Source organism: Rhipicephalus microplus, chromosome 6 (assembly GCF_043290135.1).
Source record: "Rhipicephalus microplus isolate Deutch F79 chromosome 6, USDA_Rmic, whole genome shotgun sequence".
NCBI classification, from domain to species: Eukaryota; Metazoa; Arthropoda; class Arachnida; order Ixodida; family Ixodidae; genus Rhipicephalus; species Rhipicephalus microplus.
The window spans coordinates 97814232-97835909 of record NC_134705.1 but is presented as its reverse complement, the minus strand read 5'-3'; the positions used below and the strand labels follow the sequence as shown (position 1 = coordinate 97835909).

At 46.7% G+C, this 21678-nt stretch overlaps 1 protein-coding gene across 1 annotated transcript in view; it reads right to left on the bottom strand.

Moving 5' to 3' along the window:
- The window catches only part of LOC142765952 (uncharacterized), a 39847-nt gene that overhangs the window by 7121 nt on the left and 11048 nt on the right, over positions 1-21678 (bottom strand). Inside the window, exons 4-7 of the mRNA XM_075867757.1 lie at positions 18516-18747; positions 14763-14925; positions 10632-10756; positions 7600-7720 (exon numbers count right to left, since the gene is read on the bottom strand). Coding sequence (XP_075723872.1) covers positions 7600-7720; positions 10632-10756; positions 14763-14925; positions 18516-18747 — 641 coding nt within the window. The remainder of the gene's footprint in view (positions 1-7599; positions 7721-10631; positions 10757-14762; positions 14926-18515; positions 18748-21678) is intronic.

Genomic DNA, 21678 nt, shown 5'->3' with positions numbered 1-21678 from the left:
CACATAAATGCGAGCTGCACATCCGCTTCCTCCTTGTGGTGTAAAAAAAACTCACATGGTCACTTATGCAATCACATGAGATGATTTGATGGTGAAAGCCATTGTCTTTGTCTTTTCCGTCGTTGCATGGATCCTGCACCGCCATCCTTCAAAAGTTTTCTGCACCTAACACACTTTCGCACAGCCTCGAAGATCGGAGTCATTTCAGCTATACTTCCATTGCTTCCGTAAACACATCACCTTTCACCAAGCTACGATGCCATAAGATGACGTCATCGGGGGACGTGAAGTCACATTGACGCAGTTCGGACGTCAATATGAAGTCAGAAACTAACGAATGTGACGTCATTGTGACGTTATATGACAACGTCATCACGCGACGGTGATTCTTCGCATCACTCGTTTCCGACGCAGCGGCGTGCCGACAACCTCTGATGCGAGACGCCAACCATTGAATCTCACGTGCGATGAGGTCTCTAAGGCTTTCGTCATAACGTTAATGAACCCCAAGCAGTCGGTATAGATGGTTAACAAGCGAGCTTGAACATTGGGCCCGTATCTTATAGCGAGCTGGGGCACCTCAGTGTGTCTTTGGCTGTACCTTTTGATTACTGCATCAGCTAAATTAGGAGACGCGGGCTTCAACCTTCGCGTTTGGTGACGTTAGCTTCAACACATGTAACAGTTCGCAAAGCCTGAAAAATGACCACAGAGACAGAGTGTAAAGACGGCTGTTTTGAAACGAATCAATGAGCCCAGCAAGCAACTATCGATGACATTAGCCTAAAATACGTAAAGAACACCGGCGTTGATTTGCCGGTATCGATTCAGGCATCATCCGTAATAAATTTGCTTTCAAAACCTGAATAGAAACTCATACAAGCGCCGAGACCCTTTGAGGGTGCGTGTGCTAGCATTGCGTGTTCTTCATAGTTAGAGCGCACTCACAGGCAGCCACAATTTCTCTCCTCCTAGCCATGTCAAACTTCGCTGTAAGAGTACAGATATCACGTGACTAAGCTGCTGCTTCTTTGGTCTCGCGGTAATCATTCAAGCATGTTTTTCTCTAGGCGTCCGAGTATATCATTCCGCCCACTAAAATAGCCCACTTGCCTCGCGTCGTATTGTCACGACGCAGACACAGCAGGAGTTCGATATAGAAGAGCTCACTTTAATTAAAAATGAAAGGCGCTCGGAAAGAGGACCGGGCAAGAGCTTCGTGTTCCTCTCTGGCTGTGCGAGCTCTCCTCTGCAGGTTGAATGCGGCATTTGCCTACCTCCAGGAAGAGCATCGACCCGATGCTCGGCTACAGAATACGCGGTGTATCTATAGTTGACGTATTACGCAACTGGCTCACTGCAATATGGCTTCATGCGCACAACGTGTACGATTTCAGATTTTTGAGCTCGCGAGGAACTGTCAGGGATGATCTCAGAATTCACGTCTATTAGGCGCCGTATAACATTGTAGGGACCAAAGTACTTCTTCAGTAACTTTTCACAAAGGCCGCGTCGGCGAATAGGGCTCCAGACCCGCACTTTCTCGCCAGGTTGATAAGTGACGTATCGGTGTCGCAGGTTATAACGTTGTGCGTCGTAACTCTGCTGTCGGGCGATTCGCACGCGTGCTAGCTGCCGCGCCTCTTCAGCTCGTTGGGTAAAAGCTTGAACGTCCGTGTCTGTATCCTCGCAGTCGTGCAGCAGCATGGCATCAAGCATTGTCGTCACTTCACGGCCATAAAGCAGACTAAATGGCGTGCTCCGTGTAGTTTCCTGCTGCGCCGTTTTATAGGCAAACGTCACGTATGGTAGAACGTCGTCCCAATTTTTATGATCCACGCCGATGTACATACTAAGCATATCAGCAATTGTCTTGTTGAGGCGTTCTGTTAAGCCGTTGGTTTGTGGGTGGTAGGAGGTAGTTTTTCGATGCGCTGTTCCACTCAACTCAAGCACTGACTTGAGGAGCATAGCCGTGAAAGCGGTACCTCTGTCTGCTATTATAATTCTAGGAGCGCCATGCCTCAGAACGATATTTTCAATGAAAAATTGTGCCGCTTCTACTGCGGTTCCACTTGATAAAGCCTTTGTTTCTGCGTAGCGAGTAAGATAGTCCGTAGCGACAATTACCCACTTATTTCCAGTATGCGAAGTCGGAAATGGTCCAAGGAGATCCATTCCGATTTGTGCAAAAGGCATGGTGGGCACTTTAACTGGTTGCAACAATCCGGCTGGTTTTAAAGGTGGCGATTTTCGTCGTTGACAATCGAGGCACGTGCGGACGTAATGCTTTACAGTGCCTGGAAGCTTCGGCCAGTAGTACTTTTGCTGTATTCTGGCCAATGTGCGCGTGTATCCGAGGTGGCCGGAGGTTGGCTCATCGTGGCAAGCGCTCAGGATCTCATCGCGAATGGATGTCGGGACGACAAGTAAGTCGGCATTTCCGCTGGGGGCAAAGTTCTTCTTGTATAGGACACCACTGCGCAAGCAGAATGATGGCAGGCTCCTTGCAAATATCTTGGGAACGCTTGTAGACTGGCCGTTAAGAAAATTAATAAGAGGGAGCAACTCACTGTCTACTTTTTGCTTAGACGAAATGGTGACCGTGTCGACCACTCCTAAAAATGCCATGTCATCATCTTCTGAGACATCATGTTGCTTTATAGGCGACCTGGATAAGCAATCAGCATCAGAGTGCTGTCGTCCCGACTTATACACGACCGTCATATCGAATTCTTGTAGGCGTAAGCTCCAGCGCGCTAGCCGACCGGATGGGTCCTTCAAGTTCGTCAGCCAGCAAAGAGAGTGGTAGTCGCCGACTACGTGGAAGGGACGGCCGTAGAGGTATGGGCGAAACTTCAGAACTGCCCATACTACAGCAAGACATTCCTTTTCCGTTGTGGAATAATGGGACTCGGCACGGGAAAGCGTCCTACTTGCATATGCAATCACTCTCTCGGCTGAGTTTTGCCACTGGACGAGTACAGCGCCTAAACCTACGTTGCTGGTATCAGTGTGGATCATGGTTGGAGCGTCCTCGTCAAAGTGAGCAAGCACAGGGGGTGTCTGCAGGCGCTGTCGTGGATCATGAAATGCTGCATGTTCTTCGCCCCATAAAAATGAAACATCGTCTCTTGTTATGCGTGTTAAGGCCGACGCTATGTGCGAGAAATTGGCGATAAATTTGCGTTAGTAGGCGCAGAGGCCAAGAAAACGTCCCACGGTCTTCTTATCCATTGGCACCGAAAATTTTCGGATGGCATCCATCTTGTCGGGGTCTGGACGAACACCTTCATGGCTCACCACATGTTCTAAGAATCGGAGTTCTTTGAAACGGAAATGACATTTGTAAGGTTTCAGTGTTAGGCCGGCGGACCGTATTGCTCAAGATACTGATAACAGCCGTCTTAAATGTATCTCGAATGTTGCTGAAAAAACAATGACGTTGTCGAGGTATACCAGACACGTCTGCCACTTAAGGCCTGATAGGACGGTATCCATCAGTCTCTGAAATGTTGCTGGGGCTGAGCACAATCCGAAGGGCAAGACTTTAAACTCGTAAAGCCCGTCAGGCGTAACAAAAGCAGTCTTTTCTCTGTCCCGCTCATTGACCTCGATTTGTCAATAACCGCTTTTCAGGTCCATCGACGAGAAGAAGCGTGCGTGCCTCAGCCTGTCAAGTGAATCGTCAATACGCGGTAGTGGATATACGTCTTTCTTTGTCACGCGGTTCAGCTTGCGGTAGTCCACGCAGAAGCGTAAGCTGCCGTCTTTCTTCTTAACTAGCACTACCGGTGATGCCCTAGGGCTTTTTGACGGCTGAATGATGTCATCATTGAGCATTTTCTAGACTTGTTCTTGGATTGCTTCGCGTTCTTTCGGTGCCACGCGGTATGGGTTTTGTCGAATTGGTCTTGCCGTCTCTTCCGTTATAATTCGGTGCTTTGTCAGTGGCGTTTGATTTACCCTCGAGGTCGACGAAAAACAATCTTCAAACTGGCCGAGAATATCTAGAAGACTCTGCCTCTGCGCTGGCGATAAATCTGTGCTCACGTCGACAGGCAGTGGTGTTGAAGCGGCCGGTGTCTCTGCCTGTTGTACTGCGAAGCACTCGCGGAATTCTAAAATTTCTTCGAAGTATGCAACTGTGGTACCCTCTGCAATGTGTCGACGCTCGTTGTTGAAGTTTGTCAACAGGACCTCTGCTTGCCCAGAGACTACACTGACGAGACTTCTGGCAATAGCGATTCCTAGAGAGACAGTAAAAGCGCCGATATTTGTTCCGCGACACCTTCTCCACTATGCTGCGTGTTACACGTGACAGAGACGAGGCGGCATGACAACGGTGGCATGGTCACGTTGTCAATCATGCGCATGGGCTTGCGCTGCAGCACTGCGCTATGGTCCGCTGAGAAGGTCAGTACACCGTCCGGTATATTTATAATGGCACCGTACTCCCGCAGGAAATCCATACCCAAGATGGCCTGTTTACAACACTCAGCAAGAATAACGAAGGTTGCCACGAATGATTAATCCCCGATCTTGATTCGTGCGGTGCACTTTCCGGTAGGTGTCAGCAGCTGGCCTCCGGCTCCTCTAATTTGCGGCCCCGTCCATTCCATTTTTACCTTCTTGAGTTGGTCGGCCAGATTCGCACTCATTATTGAAAAGTCCGCACCAGTGTCGAGCAGTGCGGTCACGTCGTGACCGTCAATTGAAAGTGTAATGTCGGCGGTGACAATCTCGTCTTTCGTCGGTTCATTCGAAATGTGCGGCACTTCATGCGGCGGTAATGGGGGATTTTCAAATCTTCGGCAATTCGCAACCTTCCCTCCTAAGGTCGCTGCTTTTAGTTTCCCCGGCGTGGACTGGGAGACCTTTCTCTCGCCATGGCCGTGGTGCTACCCCTATTAGATCGGGGAAAATGACCTGGGGAGGGCGAGCGTGACCGGAACCCAGGAGAAACGTCTCGCGGGATCGTCGCGCTCGTTTCAACGTTGCGTCTTCCGTCGAAATAGCGCCGAGGGGTAGTGGACAGAAACCCTTGATACCCGGCAACGCGATGAGGACAATACCGCACGATGTGGCCTGCTTCCCCACAATGGAAGCACAGGGGCCTGTAGTCAGGGGTACGCCATATGTCGGTTTTGCGGAGTGGGGGTCGCATCGGCGTCGACGTTTCCCTGTAGTACCAAGGCACTGTCGGCGGCTGTTGCTGGTGGTACTGTTGAGGTGGCGGCACGTTAGATCTAGACTGTCGACGGAGAATATCTGCATATGTTGGCCTAACTATTTCAATGTTCGGCTCGGGAAGTGAAAGCGCTTGCCTTATTTCTTGGCGAACAACTTCTGTGACCGACGCAATCGCGCAGTCATTCGGTGTGGCAGCGAGCTTCTTCACCTCTTCTTGTACGATTTCGCGTATCAGGTCACGCAAAGAACGCTCGTCAGGTGTCACGGTAGTCACGGCGGTTGCGCTGATTTGTCCGCTGTTGTTTGGACGGTCGTACTGGTGGTACCGTAGCTGTAGTGCGCGTTCTATGGCGGTCGCCTCCTTCGAAAATTCGTCGACGCTTGAAGGTGGGTTCCGTACGAGACCAGCAAACAGCTGCTCTTTAACACCACGCATGAGGTGGCTGATCTTTCTGTTCTCGGACATATCGGAATCGGCTCGATGAAAGAGACGAGCCATGTCCTCAACAAACATTGCAACAGACTCGTTGGGCTTTTGTATCCGTGATTCAAGGAGTCGTTGTGCCTGCTCCCGCCTTTCGGTGTTTGCGAAGGTGTCCAGGAACTTCCACCGGAACTCGTCCCACATTGACCTTACGCAATTCGTGAACCACGTGCGAGCCCCGTCTTGAAGAGGGAAATACACGTACCCCAACTTCTGTGTGGCGTTCCACCCGTTAACGTTGGCTGTGCGCTCGAACTCCTCAAGCCAGTCATCTGCGTCCTCATATGTGTTGCCATGAAAGTCCACAGGAGTTTTAGGGGTGAAAACAGTCACCTGTGTCGTGCTTGGGCTCGTCATGGTGGGGCAACTGCTTCCCGGCGCGGTCATGTTTTCCGTCCAAGGACCGAACTCTGGGCTCAGGCCTAACAGGCGGCGGCTGGCGCGGTGAACGGGTGTTTCGACGAGCGGAAGTCTTTGTGGACTAGATCCCGGGCTGTTGGAAGGTGTCCTGGACATGTACCCAGCTCCTCCACCAGTGTCACGACGCAGACACAGCAGGAGTTCGATATAGAAGAGCTCACTTTAATTAAAAATGAAAGGCGCTCAGAAAGAGGACCGGGTAAGAGCTTCGTCTTCTTCTCTGGCTGTGCGAGCTCTCCTCTGCAGGTTGAATGCGGCAGTATTCTAGACAACAGAAATCATAGGTGTATGAGAATGATGATAGTTTGGGCTTAGGAAAGACGGTAACTTCACAGTACGAAGACCTCGTCATCTCTTCCTCAACCCGATTTATATATTTCTACTACTTCCAGGGGATTTTGACAAAAATGACGACCAAAACACACCGCATGAATTGTTAACCAGCGAAAGATGAAACGTGCAGCCTCGGTTTTTAGCAGAGAGTCCAACCCGACCCCTCACTGAAGCCCTTGACTATAATTGGTTACATGCTCGTGCTTTTTAATGAAGTTAGACGCACGTTTGGCTTGTGCTTACTAGAGTGTTCATTTAATTTGCCGCACAATGTGCCTCGCATATGATCATGGTCCGGGAGGAGTGTAATGGGCGGTTAAATGTGTGTCATAATGCCTTAATCACAGTGGTTATCCTCAAACTACGGGTGGTCACAGACGTCACAACCGACGCCAAAGTGCCGCTGCGGAAACTCTAGCCAAAAGTGGGCGTTCGCACCAGCGAACGTGCTCCCGCAATCGTCACGTTGACGGTGACGTCCCGCCCGCAACGGCACAATGGCGCTAGCCAATGGTGCGCGTGCTTGGGTGTGACGGTGAAAGCGACGTAGCAGATAGTACAGCCAATGGAGACCGCTCGTGACACCGCTGCCGGACAGATTTTCGTTTCTCCTAACCATAAACAGCTTTCGTTGTAAAAAAGCTAAATCCGGTGTTTAGTGCAGCGCTAATGCTGCCCAAATCCCACGCTGATTTCTGCGGTTAATGTAAAGCTAACGTAGTTCGAATGCACACATTGGTGTAGTTGTAAACCTTGAGCGTAGCGTAGCTTCGCTGCAGTGAAATCTAAGGAATTGCGGAGCATGGTCAAGCCAGTGTTTTTGTTGGTAATCACGAGCTTCCCCATATGACGGCGGTCTGTCTTGCGCTGCGCGGGTATAGCGGAGGGATGTTTCGGAAGTGTTTTTCGTGCCTTTTGTTAAATAAATGCGATTCTTTCCTCTTTAATTTTGTAGTTTTACGACACTTCAGTCCACAGCAGTTGATTTCTACTTAGTTTGAAACCCTTCGAGCTCTTTTTTGGGCCTGGTTTGACCTCTGATACCACGCGCACCAGACAGACGAACGACTTCCTAAAGTGCTGGGCATTAGGTGGTGATAAAAATTCTGCCCAAACGAAGCCTTACGATTGGTCAATTTATAATGCAATAGGAAGGCTGTAGGACTTGCCATTTTCGGTACGAATTCGTTCTGGCTGTCCAACACGTTGACGGGCAGCGTGATGCACTGCCGCCGGTCGGGCTGCTCCAAAGGAGTGGTGATTATCGTCACGACGTCGACTTCGTCGTACCTGACGCAAAAAAAAAAGCACAAGAGAGCGTGAATGACATATTCGTATACCCGCGCAAAAGTGAAACATACGACCTCCGAATAAGAAGGTCGCAGATTTGGTTCCTACCCGGTGCATGTTGTCTTTTCGTCCTCTTTACATCTTGCACATCTATATCAAGACTATTACAATAAACTGCAGAAGCGTACGCATTTGGGCTGGTTGGTTCATGTTCACAGAAGTTAAAAAAACAGCGCTAAAAAGACGGGACAAGAAAGGACAACAGGACAGGGCGCTGACTAGCAACCAAATATGTTTATTTCTTCAGTCAGCATACATATATACCACCGCACTATCGCAAAAAACAGCCTACGCAGCGGCATGTGAGCCTGCGCAGAGGCATTCAAAAATTAGTTTGACAGAAATTTGACCTCCTTAGGAAGGAGGGAAATGGAAGGGAGGCTAACACATGCCTCACCACTGTTATGAATGTGAAAAGCTTCCGAAATGAGACGTGCACGTTCATCGTGGTAGTATGATAAGAAAATGGTATCTTTAAAAGATGGGTGGCAACCGCAGTTGTTACAGTGAAGGGAAAGCTGACTATCTGTAGCGCGATTATGAACTTTGTTTGAATGCTCGCGCAAGCGGTCATTAGCACAACGGCCCGTTTGCCCTATATAACACCGACCACAGGAAAGAGGAATCTTGTAAACAACGCCATGACGACATTTCACAAACTTGTGCCTGTGCTTCTTAGTACATCCTTTTTTGTACGGTGCCTCACGATTAACATGCTGGCACAAGCTGCCTAGCTTATTTTGGGCAGAAAATAGCAGCTTAATGCCTGCCCTGGCGACAACTTTTTTTAGATTGTGCGCTACCTTGTGCACATAGGGGATAACTGCTACGCTTTTCAGCCAGCTTTTTTCGGACTGCACAGTGGCCAGGCGCTTGTCCTTACAGACTGCTACTAGGCTTTCAGCAATACTAGTCAAAAGCGTTGCAGGAAAACCTGCAAGCTTCAGGCGGTCAACTTGCGAAAAGAAACACTTTTCAACTTGGTGGTCACAGGACCTGTAGAGCGCCGCCTTCATGCAAGCTCTTGCAATGCCGCGTTTAACAATTTTTGAGTGCGCCGAAGAAAAGGGAAGAAGGGCCTTTTTTGACCTGGGTGCGTAACCCCAACACAAACAGCCACGTGTGTTCTCAAACAGCCACGTGTGTTGGGGTTACGCACCCAGGTCAAAAAAGGCCCTTCTTCCCTTTTCTTCGGCGCACTCAAAAATTGTTAAACGCGGCATTGCAAGAGCTTGCATGAAGGCGGCGCTCTACAGGTCCTGTGACCACCAAGTTGAAAAGTGTTTCTTTTCGCAAGTTGACCGCCTGAAGCTTGCAGGTTTTCCTGCAACGCTTTTGACTAGTATTGCTGAAAGCCTAGTAGCAGTCTGTAAGGACAAGCGCCTGGCCACTGTGCAGTCCGAAAAAAGCTGGCTGAAAAGCGTAGCAGTTATCCCCTATGTGCACAAGGTAGCGCACAATCTAAAAAAAGTTGTCGCCAGGGCAGGCATTAAGCTGCTATTTTCTGCCCAAAATAAGCTAGGCAGCTTGTGCCAGCATGTTAATCGTGAGGCACCGTACAAAAAAGGATGTACTAAGAAGCACAGGCACAAGTTTGTGAAATGTCGTCATGGCGTTGTTTACAAGATTCCTCTTTCCTGTGGTCGGTGTTATATAGGGCAAACGGGCCGTTGTGCTAATGACCGCTTGCGCGAGCATTCAAACAAAGTTCATAATCGCGCTACAGATAGTCAGCTTTCCCTTCACTGTAACAACTGCGGTTGCCACCCATCTTTTAAAGATACCATTTTCTTATCATACTACCACGATGAACGTGCACGTCTCATTTCGGAAGCTTTTCACATTCATAACAGTGGTGAGGCATGTGTTAGCCTCCCTTCCATTTCCCTCCTTCCTAAGGAGGTCAAATTTCTGTCAAACTAATTTTTGAATGCCTCTGCGCAGGCTCACATGCCGCTGCGTAGGCTGTTTTTTGCGATAGTGCGGTGGTATATATGTATGCTGACTGAAGAAATAAACATATTTGGTTGCTAGTCAGCGCCCTGTCCAGTATTACAATAAGCATAAACGGAAGAGTTAACGCACCCTATAACTTTGTTGGCTTCATTATTTGCTGTTTCTTTACTAAAGCTTTCTCTATTCGTTTGTGTGGTATAACTAAGAATATTTTGCTTGAAAAAATCTTGGAAAATTGCTATTTTGTGGTGTTTTCTATAGCAATGTTATTTCTGCACAAGCTAAGCGACACAATTAACGTACTTTATAACTATGTTGGCTTCATTATTTGCTGCTTCTTCACTAAAGTTTTGTCTATTTGTTTCTGTAGTGATACCAGGTATCCTTTGCTCAAAATAATGTTAAAAAATTGCTATTTTTAATGTTTTCTATAACAATGTCCTTTCTGCATAAGCCAAACGGCACAATTAACATGCCCTATAACTTCGTCGGCTTCAATTATTTGGTGCTTTTTGGCCAAAGCTTTGTCTACTCGTTTCTGTAGTAATATTAGGTATCATCTGCTCGAAAAGATGTTCAAAATTTGCATTTTTCTAGTGTTTTCTATAACAATGTTCTTTGTGCATAAGTTATTCAAAAGTAGTGTCAAATAATTGTCTAGTAATTGCAAACTACATTGCTTTGTGTACATTTGAACAATCTATTCATCAGCTTTATTGAATCACTATATTTTTTCATGGGAGTTTGAGCCACAAATAAGTGAATGTGATTTATTCAATTCACCACCCTTCTGTCTCTTCGAGAAAATCCGCAAAACTCATGTGCTACAGTTGCGGTGATCTCTAGAAATGCTTTGAGTAGCACTACGTCCAATTGAAAAGAATTTCAAACTCACGCGACGATACTGTCGACTGTTCTGGCAAGGTTGTCCCACGAGTCGGAGTCGTTGTAGAAGTAATATCCGACGCCAACGACGACCTTATGCTTTTCCCGGTCGTCTCCCAACAGGGTACGGAACTCCTGCGTAAATAACAAACATTACTGCGAAACTTTACAAAATGAACTAAAAAGCGAGCGAAGCCACAGCTGCTTAAAACTTAGCCCGACAATGCTAATGGGCATTAGCCAACATTAGAGAAAGATAGTCAAGGAGCTAACAATAGCTGGTCTTGGAGTAATATACCAAAGCCCCTAGAATATGATAAGTACAGTCAATGTACCGTATTACCGCAGTAGCGTCTAAGAGCTCGTTTTGCAGAAATTACGGCGTTGGCGTTGTTGGTTTTGAGCGCAAAATCATCATCTTTGCACGACCAAAATAATCAAGATGAAAATAAAATAACTAAAACAAACTCAGGGTCTGAGTGGAAATATAATCTGGCTCGCTTGCGTGGGACGCGGGGGTTCTATCACAGAGCCACGCCTCTGCTTGTGAATACAGGGAAAATAACTTCCTCTGCTTCGAAATGCAGGTAAAGCAACTTTCTTGCTTTACAAACAAATGCATCCTGTGTACATGCTTCCCTATACAACATGAAGTATTGCCTTATAATGCTTAGTACAAGCGCACATTGTCATCAGGTGTCAGAGCATGGAATTCTCATGATGATTTTAGAGTCAATGACCCGCCACAAAAGGCACACATGCTACTTTGCCCTTAAGCTACGTAGTGGTTGCATAGCAAGTTCGAAATGATTCCACACACTAAGTATTTGGAATACGCACTAGGAACAAAATATCGCTATCGCGTTCAACTCTTTGAAAGGCGCGCGAAGCTTAACGTGAGTCCAGGAGGGGAGTATTAAAAATACTTTTCAGACGGGGGCAGCATGAACCACCCGATAACCCTTTATGTTGATGAAGCGCAAATATGTGCGAGAGGACAAGAAATGTCACGAAAATAGGCGCTAACTGAATTATCGCAGAGGAGTTATAAGGAAAACACATAAAAGCGTCTGCTGTACTAGAAATATAGCTGACAAGAGTAGAAAGTCGGGCTTGTTGGTAATGCGAAACTGTTCGCGTAGCGCAAAAATTAGACATATTGGTTGGTGTGTTCATGTGTTTGACATGTTCATTTATATGTTCGTTCACGTGTTTGTATGTGCAGGTGGGTACGCGTGGAAACGCGTGCAACATATACACATATGAAAAGTTTGAAATTTGCGGAATGGTCATACAGAGGTAAGGAAGAAGTAAATAAGAAAAGCCCACAACACAAATGCATTTTCAAAATTTTGACGTCACGTACGGAAACTTTGGCGTGAAATTCAAAAATAAAACTTCAACCTTGAATTTATCCGTTAATAATGAACTTTTGAAAGTAAAATAATTGACCTTAGAGTTGTCAGAGGGCAGCTTCTAGATATACACCGAGACATCTCTTCTTTTGAGTGTTCTGTTATGTGGCTATTGGCGCTAGCCACCACGAGATTTGCGCGCGGGGCTCGGTGAGGCTTCACGACTGTCGCGATATCCGCCCAAAATGCCCATGTGACCTGTGATTGTGTGGCGGGTAGAGAGGAAATGGCCTGTTGTAACGTGATCCCGTGACGCAGTGAGAGCTTCGCAGATGGTCAAAATCTGTGGCGCCATGGTGTCACCACATCAAGCGTTTTAAAGACTACAGTCTTTCTTAGAGGCCTTCGACGCAAACATATTAGTCTGTCTGTTTGTTCAGAAAACATGTTTAACGATTTAGAGTACTTCGTACTCAACTATGGGAGAGCAGTAAGCCGTCCCTTGCAACGTTGAGGCTGTTTGTTTACCTGTAACGGTACCCTAAATGGCACCAAAGTGACAAAATAATACTCCAAACGGCCGACCCCATGCGCAGCGCCCACCAATATTGCTCAAGGTTTAGCGTTCATACCTGTGTGATTGTCAATTAAAAAGCAATTATTGCGCATATGTGAGGCACCATAATAACTCGTCAATATTCTGCATGCGCATTTTTTATTAGAAAAGGCACACATAAGTAATTTTAGGGATCGTAGCATTTATAACGCTGCGCTGGCAATGCATCGCTTGCACGAAACGGAAAGTGTTTCCAACGCTTTGCTACGACGGCACGGTGGTAGCACCTACCCTTCACCTTGCGTTGTACACGTTATCACCTCAGCAACGAGCGCGCATGGCACGTGCCCCGTTTTCCAGGATAACTGCCAAATAGCGCTCATGTATCACGTGTGACTTGACTTGAGGCGCTCGTTCGCCTCCGCTGCACGCTCGAGACACTCTACGCAGCACCTCCAAGATACCATTCCAGGATTTTCTTGCGCCGAACATCAAATAAACGTTTTGTTCACTCTCTCCAGACGCAAGACTAAAGTCTTTCGATGAAATTTGCGGTGTAGCAGAATCGAAAGTTAGGCTAGTTGGATATGCATGGTATAACTATTAGTTAAAGCGCACGAAAAACAGACAGGAAGACAGGACAAGCGCTTATTAAGACAGGATAAGCGCTTGTCCTGTCTTCCTGTCTGTTTTTCGTGCGCTTTAACTGATAGTTAATTTGTGGTGTAACATGCAGAAACGAGGCCAATTTTATTGTTACGCCACCATACGTGCCACTCATACTGCGTTGCGTCTCTTTGTCTTCCAACAATTCCGCGAAGTACTTTTCTTCATCTATTTGTCAATTTTCGTTAAACTATCAGTTTATGTATATTTGTGGGCTATTTCAACTATGCTATTACATTCGGAGCTAGCGCGGCAAGCTTCTAATGCTCACGCCTTGTCCGGTAGTGGCGGTGGGTGTTCGGCGTGTACACTTCTCAAGTCACCGCTCAAGGTTGTCCACTCCGATGATTCCAACAATGCTTACTAGATTGCGCACCACCACCGAAGGCGTCGGTGTCCGTTGACCCCCATTCTCGCCTCCTTGCGGCATTGTTCTCGACGCTTCTTAAGCACGGCGGTACGTGAAAAGTTCCCTACGATAAATGTTACGCACGGGTACTGATATCCTCCCAAGACTCACTTGCCCACTCTCAATCCCGTTGAAGAACGCCTGAAAGCTCCACGGCTGACATTTAAGAGCGTTAAGCCTTAGACTCACGTCAGCGGCCAGTATGACATAAAGGCGTGGGTGTTTAACGTGAATATCGACGGGGTCGACACTATGCAATGCCGGCCGCGGAACGTGCCTAACAACACTTCCGTCGACGTACACATAATGCACCAACCTGTGAACAAGCCTTCCTGCAGAAAAGGTGTCCCCAATAAACGCCCCATGCTCCACCTAGCAAGCTCTTCTAACAACATTGCCTCTTTGGATATGAGGATGATTGTTTTCTATTGTGAATTGCTATTTTTATAATGCAATATATTTCTTTTAGTTTTGGGGCCGCAAGCTCCTTTTGAAAATTGGAGTATTATAGACAAATCAGCTTATACAGCAATCTGGAATAAGAGTTGTGTGCAGTGCGATAACTGGATGTTAAAAACCGACAAGTAGAAACATTCGCGGGTGAAACTGCAGCTTAAAATTGATTCACTCCCAAATACCCATTAAGCCATAACTTTTGTTCAAAGTGATTTGATATGTGAGGTTTAACGGCTAAAAACCACCATATGATTATGAGAGACGCCTCAGTGGAGGGCTCCGGAAAGTTCTACCACCTTGGTGGCGGCAAGCGAGAAATAAGCTGGGCTCTTTTTTGCGTGGGGTAGTAGCGCGGACGGTTGCCTCCAGCAGCGGGTTTGCCATGTACGGCACCGTTGGCTGTCTGCGGTGGGCCCACGTGCTAAGACAGGCGTTGGCGACGACGTCTTGTTTGTCATGGTGTTGAGTGCTGTCCAGTATTGTGTTAGGATGTCTTAGAGTGTTGATCGCGATCGATGTTATAATAATTCGATCAAAAAGTCGATCAAAAAGTAGGTAAATATGTGTTATTTGGTTTGATCCGACCGTGTCTATTGTCTCCGTTCACTCCAAGAGCATGGCGCTCCCTCGCTACAACGAGACCCCAAAATTTCAATCTTTAGTTAGCGTACCACATGTTAGCATGTTACCGGAGCTTACCTTGAGAGTTTCGGTGAATTCCATGGTGGTGCTGACATTAGTGACGTAGGCCGGTGCCCCGTACACGTTGAGTACGCCGTAATGGTTGATGTGGGCCGTCTTCGTGAGCTCTTTCAAGTGTTCCACTAATTCCGTAGGATAAAAATCCTCATGATGGAGGAAGCTGCGATAGAATATCGTTCGCCGATGGTTACGCTGAGGTTACTTATGTAACAGGATAGTGGCTGTGGTGAACCATGCCATTTGCTTCGTAAAAAAAACACGAATACTGCTTTTGGCTCTTTTTATTTAAGGTATGGCGCAATAGAGTGTAAGTGCTTATCATAATTTGAAGGTTTTGACTTCCCGAAATCTCGGTATGTTTACGAGAGCTTTAGTAAAAGGAGTCATTATAACAGACCGCCTAGGGTTAGGGCGTGTTAGGATGTTCTAGTACTTTCTAGTACGGACCTCCAGAATTTCGCATCGACTGAAATGCGGTGGACGCAGCCAGGATTCGGCCCACCAACCTTCAGGCCAGCAATCAAGCACCATTATATCACTTGTACACGGCGGCGGTTAGACTAATCGCTGTTGGCCATGGCCGTCATACAGCGCGGTGTTGGCGCTCAGCTGCTCACCCGAAGAACGCGGGTTCGACAACGGCCGTGGCTGCCACTTTCCGATAGAGCCAATAGACTAAAGACTCGTTTGTTTATGTATATGTGCATGCTAGGAACGTTATGTGTTACAAATTTCCGGAGCCCTCCACTAAGGCGTGCCTACTAATCATACCATAGTTTTGCCGAGTACAACCCTAGAAGTTGTTATTATTCTGTGGCAGTCTATATAGACTTACACAGTAACTGAGAGGGCATCACTGCTGTTATCGTGATTGGCAATATCCATGGTGCTTTTTTACTAGACGACTACTGCCCCGCGTAGTCTCACCGCGCGCGCGGTGAGCTTTCAAATGGCATCTGTGGGGCGAAGCAGTGAAACTCTTACTGATAAGAAGTGCTCCGAGCCGAATAAAAATCGCACGCGCGCACGTGTCCTTGACGTCTCCAGCACCGAATTCGGCGACAAAGCACTCTCGCTCACGGCTTCTGCACCCGTTGATACGCAGCTCGACCACGCAAATTTCCCGGTCAAGCTTGAGCTTCAGTTAATTCCCTATAGCGCTCAAAATCTCACTGCTTTTGTGGAACGTCGTAAACTGTTGCAATATCTTTTAGCGTCGTTACGGGTAAATGTCTTTCTGTCCAACAACAGTAACCTTTATTATATCCTTGTTCCACTTTCCAGAAACTGCACGCTGGCTACACTGTTAATCAGGTCCTGGTTAAATGGTGGCTATATCCAGGGAACCAGACAAAAAATACCTGGTTGCCCCGCCGCGGTGGTCTAATGCCTAAGGTACTCGGCTGCTGACCCGCAGGTCACGGGATCGAATACCGGCTGCGGCGGCTGCATTTCCGGTGGAGGCGGAAATGTTGTAGGCGTGTGTGCTCAGATTTGGGTGCACGTTAAAGAACCCCAGGTGGTCGAAATTTCAGGAGCCCTCCACTACGACGTTAAACACCACATATCAATCAATCAATTAAAAATATCTGGTTTCCAGGCTGTATCGAGCACTTTAACTGGGACATGATAAAGTGTGTATGTGACGACGAAACGTGCGACATGCTTTTGATAGTGCCCACGCCATTTGCTATTGGAATGTGCCATTCTAGGGGTGATAATTAAAAAAAAGGCAAGAGAACATTATGGCGATTACTCATCAGTGACAGAAGATCTGTTTTCATTCTAGAATACGGTGCCTTCAAAGACCTATTTTGTATATATTCTCCATTGCCTTGTGATCTGCGATAACCGGTTTCATACAAAAACAAAACGCAAAAAATGCCAGACCACGCGAAAAAAAAGAAGGGAAGGTTACACTGTTCCGATAGAACGTTCATTTCAGTATTCACTTCCAGGCCCCTGATTGAATTCCGGTATCCAACTCCAGTTTGTTGATGACTTGTGATTGCTACTCAAGGTCTTCCATGTATGCTTGTCTTGGGCTTCCGGGCTCTCAATCAAATGTACGGTATGGCAACATCGAAGAGCAAATAAACAAAATAACTATATATCGGGCCAGTACGAAGCACTCAGCCTCGTCGCAGTGCAACTTGAAAAAGTGGCCTCTTTATCGACCATTATAGGGTAGTTTAAAGACGCCTACTGGAATTAAAGTCGCGAAGTCTATACAACAGCATGAATCATGATAATTTTACGAACTACCTAAAAGCATACGTAAGGTAGTGTGTTCGTACGGTGGTAATTGAAAGAAACGCTAACAATGCATCAATACATTGACTGTACCTTCGCATATCCTAGCAATCGGTTGCAGCCTGTACTGTACTCGCAAACCGTGAGAGTAATCGACGATACAATCAAGAACCACTCTAGCATCTTTTTATTTCCATAAGGGCCAAAGTGCGATGAAATCAGCCCACCGCGTTTTTCGCGTTTTTCACGTAGGTAACGCGTTTTTCATCCTATGGCTGATGATTTAATAATTATGTCAAAAATCTCTTGTGATGAGTGTAGAGCTTTATATCAGCCAATCGTAGCGCAATTTTAATTGTGTAATTCCTAATGTTATTTCGTGATGCAGGTCCGCTCTTTTTCGGTTGTGGGGTTTGCCGTCTGGCCAAAAACGGGAGGCAGCCGGTGACCACGAATCTCGGAAAGAACTATTTATTAGTGGTAGAAACTTGACATGCCTGACAACACGATCAGAACAACTATGTTCACAGCCAGCACTCCTCTCATCATCTTACGCCACGCTGGGCACAACACACACGTTTGATAGCACCGGCTTAATCAAGAAAACTGTAGCAAGGCAACAATAGGGTGTTTTCGAATAGAGGCCCCAAAAGTTTGGAGCCCCAAAGCTTTTTGCGTATGGACACTTTAGGTCAGGCAGGAGCTATGAGTTTTCGAATAGGGTCTGTGGCGCTTTGCCCACACTGCGTATTCTATGTTACTCTTTAGTCTTGGCCGAGAGCCGTCACTTCATTGGGTGCCGTCTCATTTGTCTGACCCAAAACTCTCGTAGGCAGGTTTTGGGGCTCCCACTAAAATCGAGAAACAGGGTCCGCAACCCAAAACACAAATGCGGTTTGGGTTTCACGCATGTGCCGTTGCCTTGACGTTATTTATTTGGGGCCCAAAACTTTTGAGCCCCCTATTCGAAAACTCTCTAATGTCGACGAGAGCATGTCGTGCCTTGGTGGAGCGAAGCTAAGGCCGGCAGGACGTGGAACGCTGGCTAGCGTTTGTGGCTCTATCTACGAACCTCTACGTTCCGCGTTTCTGAGGTGCAATATGCGTGAGCGTTGGTGTTACAGCTTGCAGAAGCACGCACCATGTTGTTTTCACATGCAGGTACAAGACATGAAATGGGGCCTTAAAAGGCACTTACTTTCTTTTAAGTTTTTATTGAAGAAAGTCAGCATAATGTGAAAATGCATTAGAATTGGCTAAACGAAACAACTGTCAATAACAGAGAAGATAAATGGACACGCTTTCTTTTTCAGTTACAGATGCGAGTTTATATATGCCCAGGACCAGTGAGGTTAATCTAAGCGCTGTCTCTTTCCTCATCTAGCCTTTTATTTGGTAGTTGCGCACTGTTTATTGAGCAGCTGTCTGAGTTCAATCACTTTTAACAAACTTGTCAGAGATGCCTTTTAGTTCGTTCAAGTGAAATTTTACACTTACTATGAGTGAAAAGACAGGCCGCAAGTGGTGTCCTGGTAGGCGGCGCAGGCATTCCTGAACGTCGGAAAGCTGACCGTGTTCAGCACCGGCTGCAGCTTGCTGTTTCTGATGCGCACGTGCGTTAAGAAGATGATGTCGCACGCCTTGTCCGGAGGGTACAGGGGCTGAATGGCGGCTGCCGGCGAGCCGACCGAGCACAGCAGCAGAGGAGGCGGCTTAATTGGCGCCGTCGCTGCGCAAGCGTTGGTACAATGAATTACAACACCACTAAAGGCATATACGTTCAACCGGGGTGAAAAAAAATGGATGTATAAAGGAAGACAATTACACCTACTCGTAGCGTTCTACATAATGGGCGTTAGAATAACGAAGCAACTAAGGGTGCAAAGGAGCAGAAAAAGAGAGAAATCTGCGTTAAAAAAGGAAAAAAAAAGAACAACCAACAAGTAGCTTGGCATATAGCTTACATTACTGAAGCAAGCTTAAAGGCACCGCAAAGCTTATTGACACCCTAAGAAGTAAAAGAAAAAGAGGGACATCTTGGTGCATCTTTTAAGGAACTAACTCGTGTTCCACTACGTCTCTCATCTATAGAGGTAACTGCGAAGGGACAAGCTGTTACTCGCCCCGCCACTTACTCCTTAACAATTAATATTTCTCGATATTCCTCGCAGGAGCAACAGATGCTTCTTCACGGCTCTCCAAGGGAGCAACAGCTACTACTTTCGCAAAAGAGAACAGTTTCTGGTGGGCCTATGCAATCCAGGATTTTGAGGATTATCTGAGGGGCATGAGATTCTAAGTACCCTTATTATAAAGACATCTAATTGAGAAATGAATTACGCAGGACTTGCAACAAACACACACATTTCGAACTGGCGACCACTGAAGCCGCGTGCATGTACGCTAACTACTGCTCCACGCGATGATACGGCAGTGCCTGAAAGCGAACGAAGCTTTGTTCGCACTGATGGGTTGTTCAGCGTTGCAACACGCTAGTGCAAGGCGAAGGACGTGCGCAGAGGGCAGGCAGGGAACGGGGGGGGGGGGGGGGGGCAGCCTCCTTTTCTTTTTTCTCGGAGCAGGGAGCAGGTGCTAATTTTTCCTCATAACTTTATTAATTTGGCTTCTGACGTTACCTTTTTTTTAATGTTCAGGGTTATGGCCCTGTGAGTTTGTTTACAATACGGGCGACCGAGGAAACGTGATCTGTGATTCCACTGCTTGTTTACTTCCTGTGTTCACGCCCAGAAAGTCTGAAAAGGGCTCTTTCATTCCGTGAAGGCAGCAAATTGTCCCTTTTTTTGCCGTGCCATGTGCAAAGTTTTGAACAGAGCTGGCCCCTTGTGGAAGAAAAGGGAGCTTTCCTCACACAAGGTTAACGTGGTAGTAAATTTCGACAGCATGTTATTGGGGTCGTCCTGGTGATACGAAATGATGCAACGTTATACAAAACTGATACCAAGTTCCATTCGAGTTCAGCACAGTTTCATGACGTCACGAACAACTTTGACAGCTGACCAGCCTGCAGTGCGCCGCGATTTTCGCTAAGTGGCTTCCTGACAAGCAGTGCGTGAATATTCCTCGGTATCCCAGTGTCAGCGTCTGGTGCCACACGCCACTGTCACATGCCAACATTATACCGCACAAACAAGTGGCTGCCGTGTTGTACCAGACATTACGACTGGCACAACTGCAAGGTTGCGCGCAGTGTACAGGCAGTAGGGTTAGCGGTGGATGAGTGTACGGGCTAGCAAAGCTGGCGCACAGCTGCGCAACCAGTTGCTAGGCAGCGCATGGTGACTCCATTGCGGGGCGTTTTTTTTTTATTTCAATGTACAAAATATTCCCAGGAATCAGGGGACATCGGGACGTGGCGACATCTCTCGGCAGCAAGAACGGTGGCCTGCCTTAAATGAATGGGGAAATACGTGAGAAAAATCATACCTCTCAAAAAAGTTGGAAATCAAAAACTATTCTCGGCCCCACTAGTGGAAAGCTACCATATCGTTCATAATTGCCTCGCGCATTTTTTTTTTACCTAAAATCCAGCTAAGATACTCCTGCATTGGAGAAGAGTGGCTGGTCCGCTGGACCATTGACAATTCGTCATGCCCCCCAGGGGGGCCATCCTAGAAGATATCGGTCCCGCATTCATTCCCGCTGCAAGGGCGAACTTTTCGTCAGACTTAGATGTTTTAGATCCAACAAATCTGTGTGGATTTCCTGATATCTTTGTGCTTAAAAACTGGAGTTGGTCAGTTCTCTTTCCTTTCATCATCCATCAACCACTTGAAAATGCTAATCTATGAATGCCAGCGTCTCTTTTCTTTATTCACTCGCTATAAAAAAGATCAACGCCGTGTTCCATTAAAGAAAGTCCAAATAAAGCAACATTTTTTCAAAGTGGTAAGTATACTTTTGATCGCATCAGCTGTCCTATTTCTATTCTTTGACATACCTAAACATTCCTAATGTTTGCATTTTATATACCTATTACGTGTATCGTGTAAGGCATCTTGCCGTGCTCTATAAATTGTCTTTACCCTGCGTTACAACAAATGTAGCTACTTCGCTAATTAAGAATTTTTGTTCGCTAGTCTTTTCTGTAAGTCATAAAGCATTCTGTTGTGGTAAATGTACATTACAATGGGCTGGCTTTATTATCGTTGTTATTTAGTTTTACGTGTTCATAAGATCCGTTATTTCTTGTGTCAGTGTTTCCGGATTCTGTGCCCGTATACGCGCTTCATTTCGGCAGCCCTATAGTTAACCTATACATAAAATTGAAAGAAAGTTTCTTTGACGCTTCTACGTTTGAGACATCCTTCGGCAAAAGTTTTGTATGAAGTAAACTGTATCTTTATGACGTCATAACAGTGTTGCACTTAACTCGAAATGTTTGTATTTAAATTCGTACATGGCACTGCGCAGCACCTCCATTTATAACCCAAGCCCTTGTTGTCTGGTTCTCTCCCTTCCGTGTTTGGATGTCGTATTTCTTCTGTGATGAGCATCTGCGAGATGGCTCTACATAATTTCATTGCAAGCATACCTCTGCGACATAAAGAGAGCAGAATGGGTGAGAGAACAAACGTGCGTTAACGACATTTTACAGATGACATGAAGAAGAAGATGACAGATTAGTTTAGTAAGATTGCGG